At 44.5% G+C, this 23,021-nt stretch overlaps 3 protein-coding genes across 3 annotated transcripts; 1 reads left to right on the top strand and 2 right to left on the bottom strand.

Moving 5' to 3' along the window:
* Positions 1 to 1,140: 1,140 nt before the first annotated feature.
* Positions 1,141 to 4,254, top strand: LOC114287303 (uncharacterized). The gene is made up of 4 exons (XM_028230617.2): positions 1,141 to 2,105; positions 3,270 to 3,362; positions 3,471 to 3,538; positions 3,801 to 4,254. Exons 1-4 carry the CDS (start codon positions 1,479 to 1,481, stop codon positions 3,964 to 3,966), a joined length of 954 nt encoding a protein of 317 aa, XP_028086418.2. The 5' UTR covers positions 1,141 to 1,478; the 3' UTR covers positions 3,967 to 4,254.
* Positions 4,255 to 5,016: 762 nt separating this feature from the next.
* On the bottom strand, positions 5,017 to 21,171 carry LOC114287311 (uncharacterized). The gene is made up of 2 exons (XM_028230624.2): positions 20,210 to 21,171; positions 5,017 to 5,206 (listed from the first exon to the last, which is right to left on the bottom strand). Exons 1-2 carry the CDS (start codon positions 21,087 to 21,089, stop codon positions 5,154 to 5,156), a joined length of 933 nt encoding a protein of 310 aa, XP_028086425.1. The 5' UTR covers positions 21,090 to 21,171; the 3' UTR covers positions 5,017 to 5,153.
* Positions 15,216 to 16,800, bottom strand: LOC145790833 (uncharacterized). Its single transcript, XM_082869683.1, has 2 exons — positions 15,937 to 16,800; positions 15,216 to 15,845 (listed from the first exon to the last, which is right to left on the bottom strand). Exons 1-2 carry the CDS (start codon positions 16,372 to 16,374, stop codon positions 15,216 to 15,218), a joined length of 1,068 nt encoding a protein of 355 aa, XP_082725809.1. The 5' UTR covers positions 16,375 to 16,800.
* Positions 21,172 to 23,021: the final 1,850 nt, after the last annotated feature.

Raw genomic sequence — 23,021 nt, 5'->3', positions numbered from 1 at the left:
TTAAAGTACAGATTATCTCCAGTAATTTTGAAAATTACATTCCATCCCTTGAGGTTTCCAATTTGATAACAAAATGTCTCGTTTATTAATAAATTATCAAGTCAATTAATAATTTTTAATGATATTAGAAATATGTTTTAATTAGTAATTTAAATAATTTTATTATTGAATAGAAAAGCAATTATAAATTTATTTTTTTAGTTAATTTTGTTTAATAAAATTTTTTAACAAGAGAGTATTTGTAATTTTTCAAATCACAGGAGACAATCTATATTTTGAACAAACTTCAAGAAGTATATTTGTAATTTACCCAAATAAAAATCAATGGAAAACAAATTTATTTAAACAAATAATATATTCTACTTTTAAAAAGCGAAAAATATTTTTCAAACTAAAATTTTACTAATTTGATTACATTATTACTTCCTCCACCACCAACACGGCTCTGACCATCATTATCGCCACCACCTCCACCTCCACCTCCACCTCCACTCCATCGCAACCACCATCACGCAACTACTTTTGCTGCCACCGTGACCATCACCACCATTAATGCAATTATTAAGGGTTGTTCTATGAAATTCTAAATAAAATTAATTTTTTATTTATTATAAAAAGACGTATAAAAAATAGAGAGATAATATAATTCAAATAAATAAAAAAATCAATAAATTAACTTATAAGTCATTTCCAAAAGAGGCCTCGTGTTAGTTTCAAGAACATAATTAATATAAATAAAAAAACATATTTTATAAATAAAAAAAATTGAATTTATTTTCTACCAAAACAAACACAACTTAAAATAAATTCGAGATACCCACAACCCCAATATAGAGGTGTAATTTTAGCTCGGCCCATGTCAGGCCTTGTGAGTTCCTGCCAAAAAATTGGGTCGGGCCGGGTTGGCCCACGGGCCATAAAACTAGGCCCAAGCTCAAGAATATTCGTGTTTTGGGTCTGGGCTCGGGCGAGCTTTTAGACGGGCCTTAAGCTAGCCAATGAGTCGGACCATACGCCGAACCAATTAGGTTAGCCCATGGACTAGGTCGGACTTCAAAACGATAACCCAAACCTTAATCCAAAGTCTCAAAATGAACTTGAGTCTGGGCCTTAACAAACCGAGCCCACCTCGAACCACCCGTGGCCCCCGGGCCAAAATTACACACTACCCCAATGGCATCACCGGTGTGTATTGTGCATTTTTCCGTCAGATCCTTCAGTCTGATTAAGGGACCGGAATTCTCACGATAATAATAAGGATTACGACATCCTAATACACGAGAGAAACGTGGCCATGTCTACATGCTCGCTCTCTCTCTCTCTCTCTCTCTCTCCGACTTGATTATAATCTCTGCTAATTGGGTCCAGTGATTGTCCATTATAAAATATTAATTGTTGTTTCACTAATTTCTACTAGTACTAGATCATCAGATTCCAAACTCTCTCTCGCTCTCTCTCTCTGCTATACGGTACCCATCATGGTCAAGTGTATTAGCCTGACGACCTTGCAAGATTGGTTGTACAGGTACTCCTTCGGCAACGCCGGTCTCCAATCCACCACCACCGATCTCGGCGACGGCACCCTCATCCATTTCTGGCACCCCAAATCCCACAAACCCAACAAACCCACCCTCCTCCTCATCCACGGCATCGGCGCCAACGCAATGTGGCAATGGAACGAATTCATCTCCCCTCTCTGCTCCAAATTCAACGTCTACGTTCCCGATTTGGTCTTCTTCGGCGATTCCTACACCTCCCGACCCGATCGCACCGAGTCCTTCCAGGCCCAGTGCGTGATGAGGGCCATGGAGGCTCACGGCGTGCGGCGCCGGATCCATGTGGTGGGGCTGAGCTACGGCGGTTTTGTTGCCTATAGCTTGGCGGCGCAGTTCCCCGACGCGGTGGAGCGGGTGGTGATTGTGGCGGCGGGGGTGTGTATGGAGGAGATGGATGTGGATGAGGGTTTGTTTACGGTGAGGAGTGTGGATGAGGCCACTGCTATATTGCTGCCGCAGACGCCGGAGAAGTTGAGGGAGTTGGTCAGGTTGTCGTTCTATAGACCCGCCAAGTTCTTGCCGTCTTGCTTCCTCACTGATTTCATTGATGTGAGTGAGTCTTTTCAAAATTTCAAAACTCACAATGCCTTTATAATTTCTCTGATTGCCATTTTGACTCATTGTTGTTGTTGTTGCTACTATTAGATTGTGTATTTTTGAATGGTTGCTTATAAATAATTCATTAGTTGGGTGCTAGGATTGTGTGAAAATAGTTAGTTTTGGCCCTTTCAAAAATGGCACAGGATTGTCTATTCCCAAACTTCACTTTTCCAATGCATTTCCCAGCCATAGGATCATATCCCAAGATTGAGTGGTTGGGTTTTACTCAAGTTCAAATTTAAATTTGAACGAACTTGAGGGGCCGTGGGGCACACCACGTGTCTCGTTTTGATAATTCAAATGTACATTTTGTATGATATTTTGTGTATATTATCCATTAAAAAAAAGTTACCACGTGCTTTCATTGCTCATGGTAAAATTTTCAATTTCTTGATTAAAAATGCTAATCATTGATGTCAACAGTGCTGAATTAATGATTTTAAGGAGTTGGAGAATCGTACATATAGTTTTGTAGAAATTGATTTAATCCGAATGACAGGGGAAAGAGGATGAAGTTTGTACAATCCAGTTGAATCCCAGGGTGCAAGAAAGTTTTGGGCCATACTATGATCAGCTACACCCATTTAGTTTTATTTCAATTAATTCTTGAGCTGGTTGTGCTCGGCATGTTAAGCACAAAAGTGGTTTAAGTCAAATCATTTTGGGTTTTGTGGTTAGAGGTTCTACTCTAGTGTCCACTCTCTAGAATGTGGTCATTATAGTCAAGCAAGCCAGCATAAGAATACTCTTTTAAAATACAATGCCAAAAATTTAAATCCTGTCACAAATTGCTACTATTTGCGAACTTTGAAAGTAATGAGGTTTGATTGCTGGGACAATCTTCGTGCTTAGTCTTACTGCTAAATGCCAAGACTGGGTTTTTAGCCACATTTCATAAAGGATTTCCTTTTTGTAATGTTTGATGAGTAATTTTTAGGGCTTGCCTAAATAGTATGTTTGTAGTCCGTACTCTGTAACACATAGTAATGTTGCTAGTCTTAAATTTATGAATTTGTTGATATCTTATTGTCACAAGTTAAGATTCCAGGAAGTGGGATTTGCCCTATATTGTTTTGCCTGAAATTGCTTTTGTGAATTTGTCTGTGTGGGCAGGTGATGTGTACAGAATACCTTCAAGAAAGAAAAGAATTGATCCAAGCATTGCACAAGGATAGAAAACTCTCTAATCTTCCCAAGATAACTCAGGTTTTTATATCTTTTATTTTGTCTGTCACCATATTATTTAGCTCCTGCTTTGTTTCTCTGTTACTAGTTTGATTGGCTCACCAATGGCATAAAATCTCCATGATGTAGCCCACGTTAATAATCTGGGGAGATCAAGATCAGATATTCCCACTGGAGTTGGCGCACAGATTAAAAAGGTCAATACGAAGAATTTTCTAATTTTAGTAACATTTTTTAGATGTAAGGTTTTGTATTTTGGCCCTCTCTGGTTTCCAAGAGGTCGGAGGAAAAGAAAATGACAACTTGTAACCTTTTTTATTTGCAAGATTTCTCGAGTTTTAATATCATTTGTCTTCTTGGCAACCAAGTGGGGCTTTTGCATTTTCTAATGTTTTGAATTGCTTTAAAGTCTAAGGCTTGATTCATTTTCATTGAATCATGTTCCGTTTATTTTTTCAGGCATCTGGGTGAGAATGCACAACTAGTGACTATAGAGAATGCAGGTCATGCAATCAATGTAGAGAAGTCGAAAGAGATGTTCAAACATTTGAAGTCATTCCTTGTCGATCCTCTTCCTCCTAAACTCGAAATGGCAACAACGGCAAGACAGACTAAAGATGATTAAGGAAAAAAAGGAATTCAAATCAGGAGCTGTTCTAACCATCCTTATGTGGGTTATATACCTAGTGTTTCGGACAAGACAAGTGATTTGGAGGTTCGAAAGTTTTCATTATAGATTTTTAAAAAGATATGTATTTTATGCAATAACGTGCATATAAAATGAGTCTCATTGGATCTGTGCAAGCATGGTAAATTACGAACTTGAATTTAGGTTTGATGACTATTGCGGAGGCTCTTTAACTATTTTATGTTTTTTTAAACATATTTAAGAAGTAGAGGGTTATTGAACTAATGTTCTAAATTACGTGAAAACGTGGTTGCTGAACACATTTTTTTGGAAGCGTGTTTAGTAATCACACTTTCTAATTTGCTATTTATATTCAAACTCGGGTGAAAACACATATGCCTCTGTTTACTGATATTATGATATGGGTATAGTTATGACAGGAGATAACTGCAAAAGGGGAATCTTGAATCTGTGTATGCTAAATGTAATTGTGCTACTTGAAAATTATGCTTGATGATACCAGCCTAGTAGGTCAAGTAGTATCCAGTTGGTTTCTGGATTTATAAGTGAAGGACAAAAAAAAAAATGATTGCTAAAATATACGTTTCTTGTTATTTTGGCCCCACAAGTTTCAGTTTCATCAATTTTATCCATGAAGTTGATGGAGGGTTGCAAGGTTGTGATGGAGGGCTAAGATGCGACAGGTCTGGGGTTGCTGGGTGTGGCTGCGGAGCGCGGGGAGGGCTGTGGGGGTTGCCGGATCGGGAGGTGGTGTTGGTGGCAACTGGAGCGGCAGAAGTGGGGGGAGGGAGGAGAGGGAGAGGGAGAGGGAGAGGGAGAGGAAGGGCCAATGGTGGTGTTTTTTATTTTTTATGTTTTTCGATGTTTTGCTCAATTTGTGCATAACGAGGTCGTTTTGAGCAAAACATCACCGAATTTAAGAAATAGATGGAAGTAGCTAAGGTATCTAGGGTGGGATGGAAAGGGGGTTTGGGATAATTGTCACTTTAGCATAATAGCCATTCAATTCCATGTTGGTCATTCTCATGCGGCAAAGCAAGATGCTCTTTTCCCACTTTTATTTCATCTGATAAAAATTCTCGTTCTTCACATTTTTCGCCATACCAAATACAGATTTTAAAGGTTTAACGCAAATAAATCGTAATAATAAAAAACTGTGTCTCTCAAGCTGCTGTCCAGAAGATCATACTAGCCAAAAGCCCCAGACCAACTTTCCCTGCAAAACCAACAAATTCACAAATTCAAATTCAATATATATAGCTACTTAAAACAAAACCATAGCTGTTTCGAACCATAGCTGTTTCGACCGGAAGAGGGCTGGCCCTTGTCAGGGTCTATTTTAATAAGGAAAATGTTATAGTACAAGTTTATTTTCTAGACCCAATAATATATAAGAAACATGATTAGAGAAGATATGAGAGATAATTGTCTTAAGCCTCCGTTTGGGAAGTGGGTTGGCTTTTTGACTTTTTTGACTATTTGAGTCTGGGCTCAAAAGCTTGGTTTGGGAGGGGCTTTTTGGCTTTTTTGACTTTTTTTGTGAGAGAAGAGTGTAATGATAATGGGTTGGATGTGATGTTTTGTTTGTTGTGGCTCAAATAGCCTATTCTGTCTCTTATGGCTCAAAGAGCCCAAATGAGCTCTTCCCAAACGACACCTAAATATTCTAATTGATTGCTGCATCATTAGGTTTGGAAAACGGATTTAACTTTTAAACTTGAATGGCAATGCTCTTTTGATAATTTGAATCATTCATATTATAAGTTTTATCTAATAGATCATCTCTAAAAAAAATCAAATTAATTGAACATTTATAATCTCATAACAAAACGATATTTGTTTTTAAAAAAGGGTAAATTACAAATACACCCCCTGAGATTTGTTTTAAATACAGATTGCCCCATATGATTTGAAAAATTACAAACACTCCCTTGTTGAAAAAATTTATTTAACAGAATTAATTATAAAAATAAAATTCATAATTGCTCTTCTATACAATAATAAAATTACCTAAATTATTAATTAAAACATATTTCTAACATCATTAAAAACTATTAATTGATTTGATGATTTATTAATAAAAGAGGCGATTTGTTATGAAATTAGAAATCTCATAGGGTGGAATGTAATTTTTAGAACTACAGGGGGCGATTTGTATTTCAATCAAATCTCATGGGGTGTATTTGTAATTTACCCTTTTGAATAGTATTTTTGACAAATTTTATCATATAAACGACTCATACTATCGAAATAGGTCGGGCATGACCCGTCACAGCAAGGCAGCTGCACATAGTTTAACGATACAGAAATGCTATTTAATTACCACTATAACAATTTACACTTTTGGCGATCAAATTTGGCGACTAGAAAGAATTTAGTCGCCAAAAGTTGTACAATAGATGACTAAAAAGTACATTAGTTAGCATTTATTGCAAGGTTTAGCTACTAATTTTTTTTAATACTTGTATATTAATTATTGGCGACTAAACAAAAATTTAGTCCCCAAAAGTGCCACAATAGGCGACTAAAAAATTATTTGTCGGCGCTAGTTCAGGTTTTAGGCTACTAAAGTTCATTTTAGTCGCGGAATACTAATTTTTGCCGACTAAAATAAATTTAGTAGCCAAATAACTAGCATAGTTTTACTTTAACTCTTTGGCGACTATGTAAATTGGTCCACAAATATGTATTTTCGGTGACCAAAAAAAATTTAGTCACTGTATATTAATTTTTGCAGACTAAAATAAATTTAGGCCTCGTTTGGGAACAGGCTAATTTAATAACTTTTTGACTATTTGACTAAAAAGGTAGGTAAAAAAAACTTGTATGTTTGGGATGAATTTTTGACTAATTACGAAAAGATGTGCAAAAAGTAGAGAGAAAAGAGAATCTTTGACTTTTTGGTATGAATTGTTGGCTTTTTGGCTAATTTAGTAACTTTTTGACTAATTGACTAAAAAAGTAAGTCCCCAAACGGGACCTTAGTAGTCAAATAACTAGCATATACAACAAATTACACTTTTAGTGACTAACATTTTATTTGGTCAGCATTAGTTCATGTTTTGACTACTAAATAATTTAATCGTCATATACTTATATGAGAGGGTGATTTATGCTCCGGCGTTTGGCCGAGGTATAAACCGAACAGGTTGGGGGCCCAGCAGAGCAGTGGGCCGAGATGATCGACTGATCACCCGGAGATGGGGTACCAGAACTTCGGCCGGGCAGAGTTTGGACTATGTGCTGCCCCGAACCGTGCAGAAGGTGCCCGGCTAGGAAGTGACCGGTCAAACCAGGATGCTCGGTCTGAGGATTGTCGAGATCAGACAGACCGAGAGGCCGGCGCTCGGAAAGGCGCGGTCAGCCGAGGTAGTTGACTGACCGGCGAGAAGACCGACCAAAGGAGGATCCCGGGCTAAGCTTTGCCGAGATGCCGCCTAGCCCGGTCCTTCATTCGGTTATCCGGTCGGGCGCTTAAGGTATGAAGCATGGTATGACCGAGGTAGGGCAGCTCGGCTGCCGAGCTCCAGCTATGCTGTCAGGCAGTTGAGAGCAGGTGATGAACGGCATGGTTTAAGCTGACAGATGGGATAGCAGAGCCACGTGTCAGGAGATGACAGGGAGTGGATATGGGGCACAGAAGGTATATAAGCCTGTCTGCGCCCCCCATACAGGACACACGAACACTCTGTAAGAAAATCCTTACACTCAAACACTCTCCCTTCTCTCTATCTATCCCCTGTGTGTGTTCTAACTTGATCGTCGGAGGGGTTTTCCGGCCACACACCGCCGGGTAGCTCACCGCTATTGTGCTCGCAGGTGATCGGACAGAAACGGAGCTTGGAAGAAAGGAGCACGGGCTTGCCGGAATATTTGCTCCCCGTACAATTGGCGCCGTCTGTGGGAAACTTGACAGACAAAACCTTGTCTTCCAGGTTCATCTGATCGCCGTCCATGGCGAACAACGACGAGTTCCCGTTGTCCGCCATCGATGGAGCCACCCCGGAGTATACCCGAAGGAGAGAGGGACCACCTGCCGTCCATCCAATGGCTGAGTTGGGGACGCCCACTGGAGGACAGTCAGGGGACGCGCGGGATAAGCGCGGAAGGAGTCATGGGCATTCACGGAGTCCAGACGGTCACCGGCGGAGAGACTCACACGCCAGGCGACTGGAAAGCAAGTTAAGGGACCAAGACGCTGTCATCAGGCGGATGGCGGCGGAGATGGAGGATCTTAAACGGCATGTCAAAGGGAAAGGTGTAGCTGGAGTGGGTGACCACAGTGAGCGCACCCTATCCCGCCGTTCAGGCGGACAGAGCCAACGACATACTCAGTCCATATCTATCACCAGAAGTTACCAGGTTGGTGATTCCGACGTGCGTGCAGAAAAGTCCAGCGCGCAAGACAGCACCTACAAACCCTCACGTCCGGCGACGACGTCGAGGTATTCTTATTCGGCTCAGTCAGAGGACTTACGGGCAGTATTAAGGGAGCGGGCTCGCCGGCGCGAAGCTCAGAGAATACCTGCTTTCCAGCGGCTCTCCTACGGGGTACATGCCAGCGAGGAGGTCGGAATGCCTCCACCCCGCCAGGCAGTGCCGATATTCGAAGATACAGACTTGGCAAGGTTGAATGCCACTCCTTTCTCCCTGGAAATAGAAACAACGCCGCTTCCAGCGGGCTTCCATCAGCCTAAGTTCACGCTTTACGACGGGAAAACCGATCCATACATGCATGTGAGCCACTTCCGACAGGTTATGGCCGGACATCGGCGCAATGACGGACTTATGTGCCTAATCTTCCCGTCAAGTTTAGGCGAGCTGGGCTTAAAGTGGTTCGAGAGGTTGCCGGAAGGGAGTATACAAAGGTGGCATCAGTTGGCCGAGGCGTTTGTTACGCGCTTCAAAACCAACACAAAAACACCAAAGGAAGTTGATCACTTGCTGAGTGTCAAGATGGAACCGTGCGACACACTGAAGGCGTACAATTCAAGGTATTGGGAAACCTTCAACGAGATCTTAGACTGCCCGGTCAACCTTGCTATCACGCAGTACAAGCGTGGTCTCCCGGTCGGACATAGACTGCGGGACTCGCTTACCATGCACCAACCGACTTCCATGGGCCAGCTCATGCAGCGCATCAACGAGCACATCCGAGTAGAGGATGATGCGTCGGCTTCCACCGTAAAGGCCACTCCGGTCGGAACAGACAAGAAGACAGCAGGCAAGGTGCACGCAGTTGGGCAAGAGTCCAACCGCTCAAATGACCGGGCAGAGGAATCAGACCGAGGTTCAAGTCGAAAAAACCGGGGTAGAGGACGTCAGAATGACCGGGATGACTACCCCCGTGATGACGTTGAGGACGCAAACAGGAGAATGAAGGCAAGGACTGGCATAACCACGGTCTTTAAGATTCCAATCTATCGCATACTTAGCGAAATCCGAGACGAGGAGTATGTCCGGTTTCCTGCTAAGTTGGGCGATGGACAAAAGGGGTACAACCCGCGGTATCGTTGTACGTTTCACCGGGAGAGGGGCCACCGGACTGAGGATTGTTTGCCTTTGCGACAACATTTGGAAGAATTGGTTGCGGCCGGGCATCTGGACCTTTACATTGATGGCGGAGTGAAACCAAATCAGGCTCCGGTCGATCCCAGGGGACAGGACGACCGAGATGCACCACCACAAGGAGTCATTAATGTCATCCACGGCATCGTGGAACCGGAGCGTGTCTGCGAACTCCGGGGCATGATCAAGAAGGCAGAGCACATGAGGGAAGTTTTGTCAGTACAACCCGCCATCAAGAGGGGGAAGACAGAAGAGAAAGACGTGATAAGTTTCACCTCAAGAGATTTAGAGCGCATCCAGACGCCGCACAACGATGCTCTTGTAGTAACACTACGCGTCAAAGAATTTGATGTTAGACGAATCTTGATCGATCAGGGAAGCTCGGTCGAGATCATGTATTATGATGCGTTCAAACAGCTCAAACTCCGTGAGGCAGACTTGGCTCCGGCCACTTCGCCACTGGTTGGATTTAACTCGCAGCCGGAGTGGCCATTGGGAAAGATTATCCTGCCGGTCAAAGCGGGATCCGTGGTCAAGCGAGTGGAATTTTGGGTGCTACAAGTCCCTTCAACGTACAACCTTATCCTTGGAAGAGGATGGCTTCACGCCATGCAAGCCGTAGCATCGACCTACCACCAGGTGATGAGATTCCCCTCGGCTATGGGGGCAATCGAGGAGATTTGGGGTGATCAGGTCATGTCCAAGCAATGCTTCGTGGCGGTCAACGGGAGCCGGGCTGCCAAAGGATTCGTTCAAATGATCGAGGGACCGGAGGACCAGAGTGTCCTGGATGATGTTGGCACCAAAGCCGAGGACAAGGCTGTCGAAGACTTGGTGGAGGTGCGGATTGATGCCGAGCAGCCGGACAGATTCTTCTTGCTCGGTTCAAGTCTCTCGACCATGGAGAGAACCGAGATGATTGAGTTTTTGATGGCAAATATTGAAGTCTTTGCATGGTCGCCCTACGACATGCCCGGCCTTGACCCAGGTTTTATCTGCCATCACCTCAATGTCTTCCCTGGAGCAAAGCCAGTCATCCAGCGAACAAGGCGATCGGCGCTGCATCACGCCGAGGTAGTAGCAGAGGAGGTAAAGAACTTGCTTGAGGCACGAGCAATACAGGAAGTGCACTACCCTCGGTGGATTTCCAACACGGTAGTGGTGCCCAAGAAAAATGGAAAGTGGCGAGTTTGTGTCGACTATAAGACAGTCAACCGAGCTTGTCCAAAAGACAGCTTCCCTTTGCCGCGCATTGACCAGCTAGTGGATTTGACGGCTGGACACAGCCGGCTCAGTTTCTTGGATGCATACCGCGGCTATCACCAGATTGCCATGCATGGGCCTGACCAAGAAATCACCTCTTTTACGACTCCAAGGGGACTCTTCTGCTATCGAGTTATGCCCTTTGGTTTGAAAAACGCCGGGGCAACCTTTCAGAGGATGGTGACCAAAATGTTCGCTCCTTTGCTCGGCCGGACAATGGAGGCTTACATCGATGATATGGTGGTAAAGAGCCGACATGAGGCACACCATCTGTCCGACTTAGCCGAGATGTTCGCCATTCTTAAGAAGCACAAGCTGCGCTTGAACGCCTCGAAGTGTACCTTTGGCGTGGGATCCGGGAAATTTTTGGGATTCTTAGTCACGAACCGAGGCATCGAAGCAGACCCTACTCAGATCAAAGCCGTGCAAGAATTGAAACAACCTAGCTCGGCTAAGGACGTACAGCATCTGGCCGGTATGGCCGCCGCGCTTAATCGATTTATAAGCCGGTCATCAGATCGCTGCCGCCCTTTCTTTCAAGCATTGAAGTCAAAATTCTCATGGGATGACGAGTGTGACCGAGCTTTGGCTGAGCTCAAGGCTTATTTGTCTTCCCCGCCGCTGTTGGTTACACCAGAGCCCGGTGAGGAACTCTACCTTTACCTTGCCGTCTCCCAGCATGCAGTAAGTGCGGTGTTAGTTCGGGCTGAAGGAATGAAGCACCTCCCAATTTTTTACGTAAGTAAGACCCTTCTGCCGGCTGAGACGCGGTACTTGCCGCTGGAAAAACTAGCGTTGGCACTGATGATGGCTTCGAGGAAATTGGCACATTATTTTCACGCCCATACCATCGTCGTACTGACCGAGTTCCCTCTCAAGGCCTTGTTTGAGCGCGCAGACTTTTCCAGCCGAATATTAAAATGGGCGGTCGAGTTGGGACAGTTTGATGTGAAGTTCCAGCCGCGCACCGCAATCAAAGCCCAAACCTTGGCCGATTTTGTTGCCGAGTTCTCACCTGGCACTCATCCGGTATGCCCGGTCGTCATTGCCGGGGCAGATGATGAGACGCCCACAATGCCAACCGAGGAACTACTATCTGCAGAGGGTCGCGCCGCGGAGTTAGCGCGCACCATCGAAATTCCCTCAGTTTGCACGGTAATACCTCCCGGTGTTGCGCTGACGGAGTTGTGTATCACCAACCCATCCACTCTGTCCGGTACCGCATCACCAAGGGGGGAAGGAATGGTTCCACACCGCTCAGAACTTGATGATTCGCCTACGGACTTGGGCATTCTGAACCAACTTGCTGAGTCCGGTGCCGAATCCTCAAGGGGGGAAGGAATGGTTCCAGGCAGCTCAGAACCTGCGGCCGGCTTCACACCACAACCTGGTGTTTCGCCTACGGACTTGGGCATTACGGACCAACTTGCTGAGTCCGGTGTCGAATCACCAAGGGGCACTGACTTTGAACCGGTCAACACCAAACTTGACACCGCACAGCCGAGCAGTTGTGATCCCATTGCCCTTCACAACTCTCAGGACCCATCTGACTGCTGGAAGCTTTTCGTGGGGGACATGTGGAAGCTTTTTGTTGATGGAGCGTCCAACCGCCATGGTGCCGGCCTAGGTATTGTTCTTATATCCCCGGACGGCCTAACCATAGAGCATTCTATCACACTCGGCTTCCCGGCATCTAACAACGAGGTTGAGTACGAGGCGCTTCTTGCCGGGCTCAAGAGCGCAATCCAAATGAAGGCTGCCGAGCTTCTGGTATATAGCGATTCCCAGCTTGTGGTTAATCAAGTTTCCGGGATTTATGAAGCGAAGGACGACAGGATGGCGAAGTACCAAGCTCTGGTCAGGGACCATATCAAGCAGTTTGAGGCAATCAGAGTCCAGCAGATTGGCCGGGAAGAAAACAGCCGGGCTGATGAACTCGCCGGCCTCGCTTCCATGGTAGATAGCACATCTCCAAACCCCCTATTGATTGACTTTCTTCCGCGGCCAAGCATTGAAAACGCCGGGCAGACGGATGTACTCTGCGCCGAGCTAGGTCCTTCATGGATGGACCCATTGATCTCGTTCCTCAGAGACCGGACTCTTCCAGCGGACAAGAAAGAAGCACACAAAATCCGGGTGAAGTCCGAGCGGTTTTGGCTCTCTCCATCAGGCGCGTTGTATAAGAAGTCCTTCACCGGTCCTTATCTCAAGTGCGTGCACCCGAACAGTGTGGAGGCCTTCTTGTTTGAAATTCATGAAGGCAGTTGTGGCAGCCACGTCGGGGGACGGTCCTTGGCTTACCGAGCTATTTCGCAGGGATACTGGTGGCCGTGCATGCAGGCCGACGCCCAAAAATATGTCCGCAAGTGCGAGAAATGCCAAAAATTCGCTCATCAGATCCACCAGCCTGCCAGGGAACTTCTTCCCCTCACCAGTCCTTGGCCTTTCGCCATGTGGGGGCTAGATATAGTGGGACCGTTGCCAACAGCACCGGGCAACCGGAAATTCTTCATCGCGGCCACGGATTACTTCACAAAGTGGGTTGAAGCTGAGCCCCTGGCCACCATCAAAGAAAAAGACGTGAAGCGATTTGTCTGGCAGAACATTGTCACGCGGTTTGGCGTCCCCAAGATTTTGATCTCTGACAACGGTACCCAGTTTGACGGTCGCCTATTCAGAGGATTCTGTGATGACCTAAAGATAGAATTCTACAACTCCACCCCGGCCTACCCGCAGTCCAATGGTCAAGCCGAAGCATCAAACAAGACTATACTGGATGGGTTGAAGAAACGGTTGGAAAAGGCTAAGGGCAAGTGGGCTGAAGAATTACCGAGCGTCCTTTGGGCATATCGAACAACCCCGCGACGTTCGACCGGGGAAACTCCATTTGCTTTGGCTTATGGCATGGAGGCGGTCATACCCTTGGAAGTTGAAATGCCCACCCTCAGAACTGAGAGTTTTGAGCCCGAGCTAAATGCCGAGGCTATTGCCTTGGAGTTGGACTTAGCGGAAGAGCGCCGGGAGAAAGCCCTCATCCATGTTGCCGCTTACCAACAAGAGCTCTCCAAGAAGTATAACAAGACAGTGCACCCCAGACCGTTCAAAGTTGGGGATTGGGTTTTGAGGAAAATTATGGGCAACACCCTGGTGCCAGGAGAAGGCAAACTAGGGGCAAATTGGGAAGGACTTTACAAGATCACTGGTCTGGCGGGCAAGGGGGCTTACCACTTGGAGGATCTAGAGGGAAGAGCCATACCCCGGCCATGGAATGCGGCCAACTTGAAATTGTATTATTTTTAAGCTTTTTACTTTCCTCTTTTTTGTAAAGCAATTTTTTTTGGCTTGCAAAGCAGAATGTAATTCTTTTTGTCAAATTATAGAAGTCATTTTGCATTAGCACTCGGATTGTTCTTTTAATGTCTAAAACCGAGATGATTTGCTCCGGTTGGAAGAGTTGGTGTTTTGTCCAACTTAGGATCCCCAACCGAGATGATTTGCTCCGGTTGGAAGAGTTGGTGTTTTGTCCAACTTAGGATCCCCAACCGAGATGATTTGTTCCGGTTGGAAGAGTTGGTGTTTTGACCAACTTAGGATCCCCAACCGAGATGATTTGCTCCGGTTGGAAGAGTTGGTGTTTTGTCCAACTTAGGATCCCCAACCGAGCTGATTTGCTCCGGTTGGAAGAGTTGGTGTTTTGTCCAACTTAGGATTCCCAACCGAGATGATTTGCTCCGGTTGGAAGGGCTGGTGTTTTGTCCAACTTAGGATTCCCAACCGAGATGATTTGCTCCGGTTGGAAGAGTTGGTGTTTTGTCCAACTTAGGATCCCCAACCGAGATGATTTGCTCCGGTTGGAAGAGTTGGTGTTTTGTCCAACTTAGGATCCCCAACCGAGATGATTTGCTCCGGTTGGAAGAGTTGGTGTTTTGTCCAACTTAGGATCCCCAACCGAGATGATTTGTTCCGGTTGGAAGAGTTGGTGTTTTATCCAACTTTGGATTCCCAACCGAGATGAAGTACTCCGGTTGGAAGAGTTGGTGTTCTGTCCAACTTGGGATTCCCAACCGTGATGAAGTACTCCGGTTGGAAGAGTTGGCGTCTTGTCCAACATGGTATCTTGTCCAAACTTAGCAACAACCGAGATGGATATTTCGGTGCGTGAATTTGTTTTGTTATGCTCAACTGCGTCGACCATGTTATGGACTCCGGTCGACCAAGTGTTCAAATGATAAGTCGTACCGAGATAGTTTGCTGAAGACGGAATTAATTACTACCGGGCAAACACTTGGCGAAAATTCAAAATTTTTCATTGATAAAGAAATTCATTACAAAAGGTGGGGACAAAGCCCGGTTACATCAAGTGTATTGAAAGCAAAAATATAGAGAAAAGAAACCTAAACTAAGGGGGAAAGATTGGCGAAGTCATCCTCGGCAGCATCAGCGTCAAGGTCAACAGCTTGGCTTGCTTCTTGAGCGCCGGGCTCATCGTTGCCGGGCTGTTCAGGCACCTCGGCCTCTTCTTCCTCAGAATCTGTGTCATCCTCTCCATCTTCAAGTCCTTCCTCGGCCTCCGCTTGAAGCGCGGTAAATACATCATTTGCATATGGCACGAGGTAGACCGGTAGTGAAGCTTTGGGAGGATTGGCAAAAACGTCGGTGTCAGAGCCCTGGCCGAGGTGTTCACAGGCAGACTTCCAACCGGCCTTGAAGTAGATGTCTTGTGTTGCAAACACCTGCTTCTTATAGCTCTCCTCGGCCTCGTTGAACCCGGCCTTATTGGCAGCCCGGCAAGCCTTCTTCTTCGCCTTCTTCAAAGCGTCAACCTCGGCCTGAAGCTCACTTTGTTTTTTTTCGGCTGCGCCCAGCTGACCGAGCAGTCTATTGTTGTCATGGTTGGCCATTTCGAGAGAAGCTTTAGCCCGGCCGAGCTCGGCTTGGAGGCTTTCAACATGGCTCGCAGTGTCGTTGGCTTTCTGCCTAAGCCGGTGGATGCGCTCTAGGACCAAATGTTGTTTTTGAATGGCCTGCAAAAACAAGCAAAGTACATCAGAAAGGGGACCGAGCAAGAAGGACCGAGCAAACACCTGTGAAATGTTAAAAAGAACGCCGACTTACCCTGGCCATCGACTTCACAGAAGATTTTACCAGCCGGGTGTCAGGGACGTGGTCACTGCCTACCACGTCGCCCGGTAGGAGAAATGCTTTGGAGAGATCGAAGGCGAGCAAATGTTCTTTGTCTGCCTTGATCGATGCAGTCGCCGGGATGTCCTGTCCCCGGTGCTTCAGCTGAGGACGCCAAGCGGGCACGGGAGCAGGAGTTTCAACAGGATGCTCGGTTGTCAGCTCGGTGACGAGCTCGGCGGAGGGATCTGCCCTTGGTCTTTTTCCAGCCCGGCGCGCTTCTCTGGCGGATTGCACGGCAGCTGGAGCCGGAGAAGCAAGGGCTACGACGGCTGCACTCGATTGACCGGCAGCCGGGGAACGGGTGGTGACGCTCGGTATCTCGGCTGAGGTCGCGGTTAGAAGGTTTTTGATCCGAGATCTTTTGGCCATTTCTTGCTCGTCAGTTAACCGGATTAATGGGACGTCTGGTAGTGTTGGATCTGGAGGTGGCGAAGGAGCTCTAAGGAAGTCAGTTACTCTACTCCGGCGCGGAGCAGAATATCTGTAAGTCGGTGTGTAGCCGAGCAATTCGTTGCAGTCTCGGTGACGGTATCTAAGCACGGCCCGAATTGCCTCGACGTTGGGGAATTGGTAGTTGGCTTGCAAGGCTTGGATAGCTGTAAAAGAAACAGGGAAACCGGTTAGTAAAACTAAAGAATAAAGTTAACCGAGCAAGTTTGAGTGGCTTACATGAAGAACCGAAGTCCTTGCTTATGAACCAACCCGGCACCTCGGCTGTTTCGTAGTTGCCGGACACCCAGAAGAAATCATCATCGTGCATATCTTTGTCCGGGGTGCCGGTTACGATTTTTTCCTTGCCCGGTCTTATTTTCAGATAGTAAGCCAGGCCGTCACCGGTGTGGCCCATAGTGTATTGCCTTAATATCTCGGCTAGGCCTAAATTGGCGCCCAGCCGTTGGTTCAATTCGTGTACGCCGTTGATTATTCTGTATGTGTTGGTGGACACCTGTGTGGGTGCCAGCCCGGTTCGGCGGAGGAACTCGGTTATGAGAGGGTTGAGTGGGAAACGAAGACCCCCTTCAACGATGGATAGCACGGTGAAGGGGCATTCCTCCCTACCCCAAGGCGTGGTCTCTTCTTCGGCCAGCTCGAGATGGACGTCGGCCGGGACGCCGTAGTCCTCTCTGAAAGCGGCTAGCGCGGCCGGAGTATCCACAAGGAAGCGGAACTTCCCCATTTGTGGCCGACTTACTATAGCCCGGTTGATGGGTTGGGCACGGTGATAAATTGCTGCAGCTCGGTCCTGAGAGGTTCAGGAATGACAGGGGTCCCTTTGGACTCTGCAGGAAAAGGATGGCAAGTGTAAGTGTGTGGTTTCGCTAAGAGAGCTAGACTTCAGCTCGGTCGGTAAGGGGGCCAAGCTACCTCGGTTGTCTGATTAAGGAGCTCGGTCGCCCAAGCAGACCTGATGTTAGCCCGGTTAAGCGACCAAGCCCTTTGGTTATCTCGGTTTTTGCCATGATTGGAACAAACACGTTGTTTGCCCGGTTTGGCTAACTTTTCGGATCAAAAGAAGGCCCAGAGCCCGGTTCACCCCAGTTTTTCGATGTTCTTCAGGAAGACGAAGAACACCAAGAACAGTGGGAGGTTTAGGACGTTTTCTATGGTCTAAGCCCTAAAAGCTATGTTTTCGGGTCCTAATGTGTGCAAAATAAGAGTAAATAGCAACATAAGAGAGATTGGACATCTTACATGTGAAGGGCCGAAGGTGTTCTTCCCAAACACGAAGAATGGCAGGATGGCAGTCGAGCTTGGGTCTGAGAATCGACAGAGATGGATGCAGCAGTAGAGGAAAAATGGAACTGGGGGGGGGCAAATTTGTATAGGCGTTAGAGACCGCCCAAATTCAAATTCTGGCAAAAACGGCGGGTTGGCTGCCCGATGACCAATGGCAGACCGCCACGTGTCACCATTTATGGCTTTGGCAGGACTGAAGCGACGGGTTGAAAAGACGAAGAGCCAACCGAGCTGCTTTCAACGAGAAAAGGTCAGCCGAGGAATACAACCGGTCAAATCTGCGGACAATTGCGTTAACTAGCTCGGTCGAAGCTTGGCATCCTGACGACCGGATAAACGTTATCTCGGACAAGGTGAATAATCCCAGTCACGCTTCCGCGGACGGAATTAAGGGGCAATTGAGAGGGTGATTTATGCTCCGGCGTTTGGCCGAGGTATAAACCGAACAGGTTGGGGGCCCAGCAGAGCAGTGGGCCGAGATGATCGACTGATCACCCGGAGATGGGGTACCAGAACTTCGGCCGGGCAGAGTTTGGACTATGTGCTGCCCCGAACCGTGCAGAAGGTGCCCGGCTAGGAAGTGACCGGTCAAACCAGGATGCTCGGTCTGAGGATTGTCGAGATCAGACAGACCGAGAGGCCGGCGCTCGGAAAGGCGCGGTCAGCCGAGGTAGTTGACTGACCGGCGAGAAGACCGACCAAAGGAGGATCCCGGGCTAAGCTTTGCCGAGATGCCGCCTAGCCCGGTCCTTCATTCGGTTATCCGGTCGGGCGCTTAAGGTATGAAGCATGGTATGACCGAGGTAGGGCAGCTCGGCTGCCGAGCTCCAGCTATGCTGTCAGGCAGTTGAGAGCAGGTGATGAACGGCATGGTTTAAGCTGACAGATGGGATAGCAGAGCCACGTGTCAGGAGATGACAGGGAGTGGATATGGGGCACAGAAGGTATATAAGCCTGTCTGCGCCCCCCATACAGGACACACGAACACTCTGTAAGAAAATCCTTACACTCAAACACTCTCCCTTCTCTCTATCTATCCCCTGTGTGTGTTCTAACTTGATCGTCGGAGGGGTTTTCCGGCCACACACCGCCGGGTAGCTCACCGCTATTGTGCTCGCAGGTGATCGGACAGAAACGGAGCTTGGAAGAAAGGAGCACGGGCTTGCCGGAATATTTGCTCCCCGTACATTATATTTTCCGACTAAAACATAAATTCAGTCGGCAAATAGCTTAGTACTAATTATGCACTATGTCAAATTTTTTTTATTCAGTGACCAAATGATGTTTTAAATTTTAGTGGGAAAATTTTCAGATTGGCGCCCAGGATTTTGCCATTATTTTATTATTATTATTATTTTTTATCAATCTGTTTAGAGTGCTGGGTTCTCTTTTGCCCTCCCTCTCTCACACAAACACCACCAAAAGTGCCATTTCTTATAGCGTACAAACTGCTCCATAGAATCAAAGTTCGGAAAATTCTAATAACACCCAGATTTTTTTACCAAGAAAAATACTATGAAAAGGGAAGTGTGGCTGAGATTTAGGGATTGTTTGGGATGTCTTAAATAAGTGTATTTTTTATTTTTTTGGATTAAAAAGTTGAGGAAAAAAATATAGATGTTTGGTTTAATTTTTTGACTTTTTATAGAAAAATATGTATTAAAAAATTGTATAAAGAAGTGTGTAGTCTAAGGGGTTGAATTGATGGTAAGAAATTATTAGCTACCTTTTGGACATTGCATTGAACGGTTTTGTTCGGCCCGTGGGAGCCATCACCGGTCCCATTTTGATAATATGAACCGTTCAATGTGTATAACTCGTCGAGTACGATATGTATACAAAAAATCACATTGATCGGATATCGATAACTATCTGATTAGATTTGTTTTTTTTTCTCAATCGTTAATTTAATACCATCTATTTTTTGTACAAAACTGATTTGATCATGTAGTTATCGATATCTGATCAATGTGATTTTTTACAAACATATAGTACTCGACGATTTTTACACATTAAACGGTTCAGATTATCAAAAAGAGACCCGTGATTGACTCCTACAGGCCGAACTATAATGTATGGAAATTGCTCCCAAATTGTGCTACAAAAGTTAACAAACGCTGCACAGTGCAGTGTTAACATGATTGCTAAGTTATGATAACGTGGAAAATTAATTTTTTAATTTTTTTTTTTAATAAATAATGATAACTTTTAAATTTTTTGAATAATTTTTTGAGGAGGGACAAAACTTGGCCTTATTTTGTGTATTGTGAATTTCATATGTCAAATGAATCCGAGTATATATTTATGTTTTTAAACTCACCTTTTAAAAGATAAATCTAAAAAGTGGATTTTTTTATTATTTTTTAATTTTTAAATATGTAATATTATTAATCATAGTTCACTAGACTCTCCTCACAGTGGGGATGTATTCAGTCACTCGTGAAAGAAAAAAAACAAGAAAACTTACAAGTTGAGTGAGAAGTAGAGCTGAGAAACATGGCTTGGTCCAAGTTAGAACTGTAACAGTCCGTAGATGTATTGTAACCATTCTTACAAACACACAAAAACGAATTACTCGGAGGTGCATACCCACACACACCATCACTCATCTCACATCCACGACAGTTAGGGTCAATATTGTAACTGTCCAACCCACCCATTGTATACTTCACTTCCACCCCATACTCCCACTGCGCCGGGTCCGTCGGCACACCGCCTAGCTCCACCACCGACGCGTACCCTGCGCACCCCATCGCATCGAGTTCCAGCTCATTATCGTCGTCTAGGTTGGCCGGAGAGTAAACACAACAGGTGTTGGTTTCCGGAAAAAGCGGCAGCCCGAGGGCGGTGACGGCCGGGCAGGTGTAGATGGTGGCGCAGAGGTAAGGGGTGGAGGAGGGGTCGCAGATTGGGGTGCCGTTTATGGTTAAGGAGGAGGTGGGTGGTGCGCAGGATAAGAGGATGAAGGTTGATGGGCCGAGTTGGAATGGGCTGGTCCAGTCAAGGCCCAAGTTGAAGGGTGAGGCGGAGGGGTGCATGGCGGTGCAAGTGGACATGGAGGGTGGGGTGATGGTTAAGGTGGAGTTGGCGTAGGATATGGAGGTTATAGGGTAAGAGCCGGCACGGGTGGTGAGTAGGAGGTGGTCGCCACCGGGTGTGCATGTTATGTATGGGTGGAAGCGGGGGGAGCCGCAGCCGTAACCGGTGCCAAATGGGTACTTGATTGCTAATCGGCCGCATTTTGTCCGGCATGCCGGCTCTTCGGTGGCTAACGTGCGCTGGGTTGTGAAGATGGTAACAGTGAGATGGAGAAGGATGGGGAGCAAGATGAGAAGAGGATTTTGCATTTGCCTTACTTAATTAGCGCCTCTCTCTCTCTCTCTCTCTCTGTGAAAAGAAGTTGATGATAGTAGACTAAACAAGAGATCCAAAATTAATAAGTATGGTAGAACTCATGTATACTTTGGAAAGATAAGAAAAAAGCGAAAAGTTAAAAAATTATTCTAAAAGTAAAAAGTTAATATTATTCATCAAAAGTCAATAATTACGGTTGCACAATTCTCAATTCTAATTTTTCCCTATAAATTAATTTTTACAATTTTTTAATACACATTTTTTTTATAAAAAATCAAAAAGTTAACCCATCTATATTTTTTTCTTCAATTTTTTAGTCTAAAAAGACAAAAAGTACATTTATTTAGGACACCCCAAACAACCCCTTAATATTGGTATAGTGAATCATCCTATTGAATTGAATAGTGAAATTTAACATCTTATGCAGTGATTTGTTATTGAATGATGACATCATGTATGGATATTTGTCAATATTGAACTATTTCCTTTTGTTTGATTGTTGAATTTGTTAAGGAAAAAAAAAGTAAAAGAGAAAGATATAAGAGAATTAATCTAAAATACTTACTTTGTTTGGTTAGACTTTTAAATAGAAAAGTGAGAGGAAAATAATTGGATATTTATCTTAAAATTCTTTTTTGTTTTTTTTTTGGGTTATGCAGAAATAAAAATAAATACGTACAAATAATTATTATTTATATATCTCTTCTTTTTTTTCTTGACAATTTCAAAATTAAAACATAGAATTAAAGTTCTAACAGAACATTCGGTGTAGCCTGCACATTATATTTGTTATTCAATTGAAGATAAAACAAATAGAAAATTACGTAGAAAAATGTCTAAATTCATAACAATATGGTTGCAATATGATTCATTACGAATCAACTTCTCTTTTATTTTCTTAAACAAATGAATGCCAAAAATCTCATTTAAAAAAATGCTAAAAACAGCCCTTGAAAATATGAATAAAAATGTATTGAAAAATATGAAAAAAAAAAAATTGTATTGAAATTATAAATACAACACTACAAATCCATAATTTATCCAAAAAAAATGAATCATTGTTTTAAATTCATTTTACTTATCAACCATAACACTTCATCCATTTAATCTCTATCACATTAATATATATTCAGAGTAAATTATGGGTTGATAAGAGTGAGTTCATAACATTTTTTTTAAACAAATGTATGTATGCATCATGCAAATGTAGAGAACCCATGTTAGTTTGTCTAGGAATCCACTGATTTTTGCTTTTGGCATAATATCTTTTATCATGCTAGAAAGAATATATGCCTAATATGTGCATTTGTATGTTTATCCTCTAATGAAATCACTTATTGATATGTTTGTTGATTTTTGACATGAAGTGGAGTACAATTCACTACAAGAAAACACATTTTTGGCGACTATTTTTGGCTACCAAAACAAATTTAGTCGCCAAAAGTGTGGGAATTGGCTACCAAAATTAATTTTAGTCGGCAAAAGTTAACTTTTTAGCTACTAATTTTTTTTAGTAGGGGAATGTTGATTGTTGGCGACTAAAATAAATTTAGTAGCTAAAAATATTACAATTGGCCACTAAAAATTTTTTTAGTAGCTAAACATATCACAATTGGCGACTAAAATAAATTTTAGTAGCCGTAGGGGCACCTTTAGCTACTAAATTGTTTGGTAGCCGAATGAAAATTAAAAAATTAATTTTTGATCTTCGGCGACTAAATTTTGGTCGCCAAACATATATTTTCAGCGACAAAATAACGTTTAGTCGCTGTAGACCTACTTTTGGCTACTAAATTGTTTGGTAGCCGAATGAAAATTAAAAAATTTATTTTTGATCTTCGGCGACCAAAATTTTGGTCGCCAAACATATATTTTCAGCGACAAAATAACGTTTAGTCGCTGTAGACCTACTTTTGGCTACTAAA

This window comes from Camellia sinensis, chromosome 1 (assembly GCF_055761805.1).
Source record: "Camellia sinensis isolate YWXY chromosome 1, ASM5576180v1, whole genome shotgun sequence".
Classification (NCBI taxonomy): domain Eukaryota; kingdom Viridiplantae; phylum Streptophyta; class Magnoliopsida; order Ericales; family Theaceae; genus Camellia; species Camellia sinensis.
The sequence above is the reverse complement of the archived record's forward strand: the minus strand, read 5'-3'. Positions and strand labels throughout refer to the sequence as shown.

Bases quoted from the DNA above. Each gene is read 5' to 3' on its own strand.
- LOC114287303 (XM_028230617.2), top strand. From the start codon at position 1,479: ATGGTCAAGTGTATTAGCCTGACGACCTTGCAAGATTGGTTGTACAGG. The intron at 3,363-3,470 runs GTTTTTATATCT...TCCATGATGTAG, and splicing joins ATCTTCCCAAGATAACTCAG to CCCACGTTAATAATCTGGGG. The intron at 3,539-3,800 runs GTCAATACGAAG...TTATTTTTTCAG, and splicing joins TTGGCGCACAGATTAAAAAG to GCATCTGGGTGAGAATGCAC.
- LOC145790833 (XM_082869683.1), bottom strand. From the start codon at position 16,374: ATGGCCAAAAGATCTCGGATCAAAAACCTTCTAACCGCGACCTCAGCC. The intron at 15,846-15,936 runs GTAAGTCGGCGT...TTGTTTTTGCAG, and splicing joins CTGTGAAGTCGATGGCCAGG to GCCATTCAAAAACAACATTT.
- LOC114287311 (XM_028230624.2), bottom strand. From the start codon at position 21,089: ATGCAAAATCCTCTTCTCATCTTGCTCCCCATCCTTCTCCATCTCACT. The intron at 5,207-20,209 runs GTAAGTTTTCTT...TTGGTTTTGCAG, and splicing joins CTCTACTTCTCACTCAACTT to GGAAAGTTGGTCTGGGGCTT.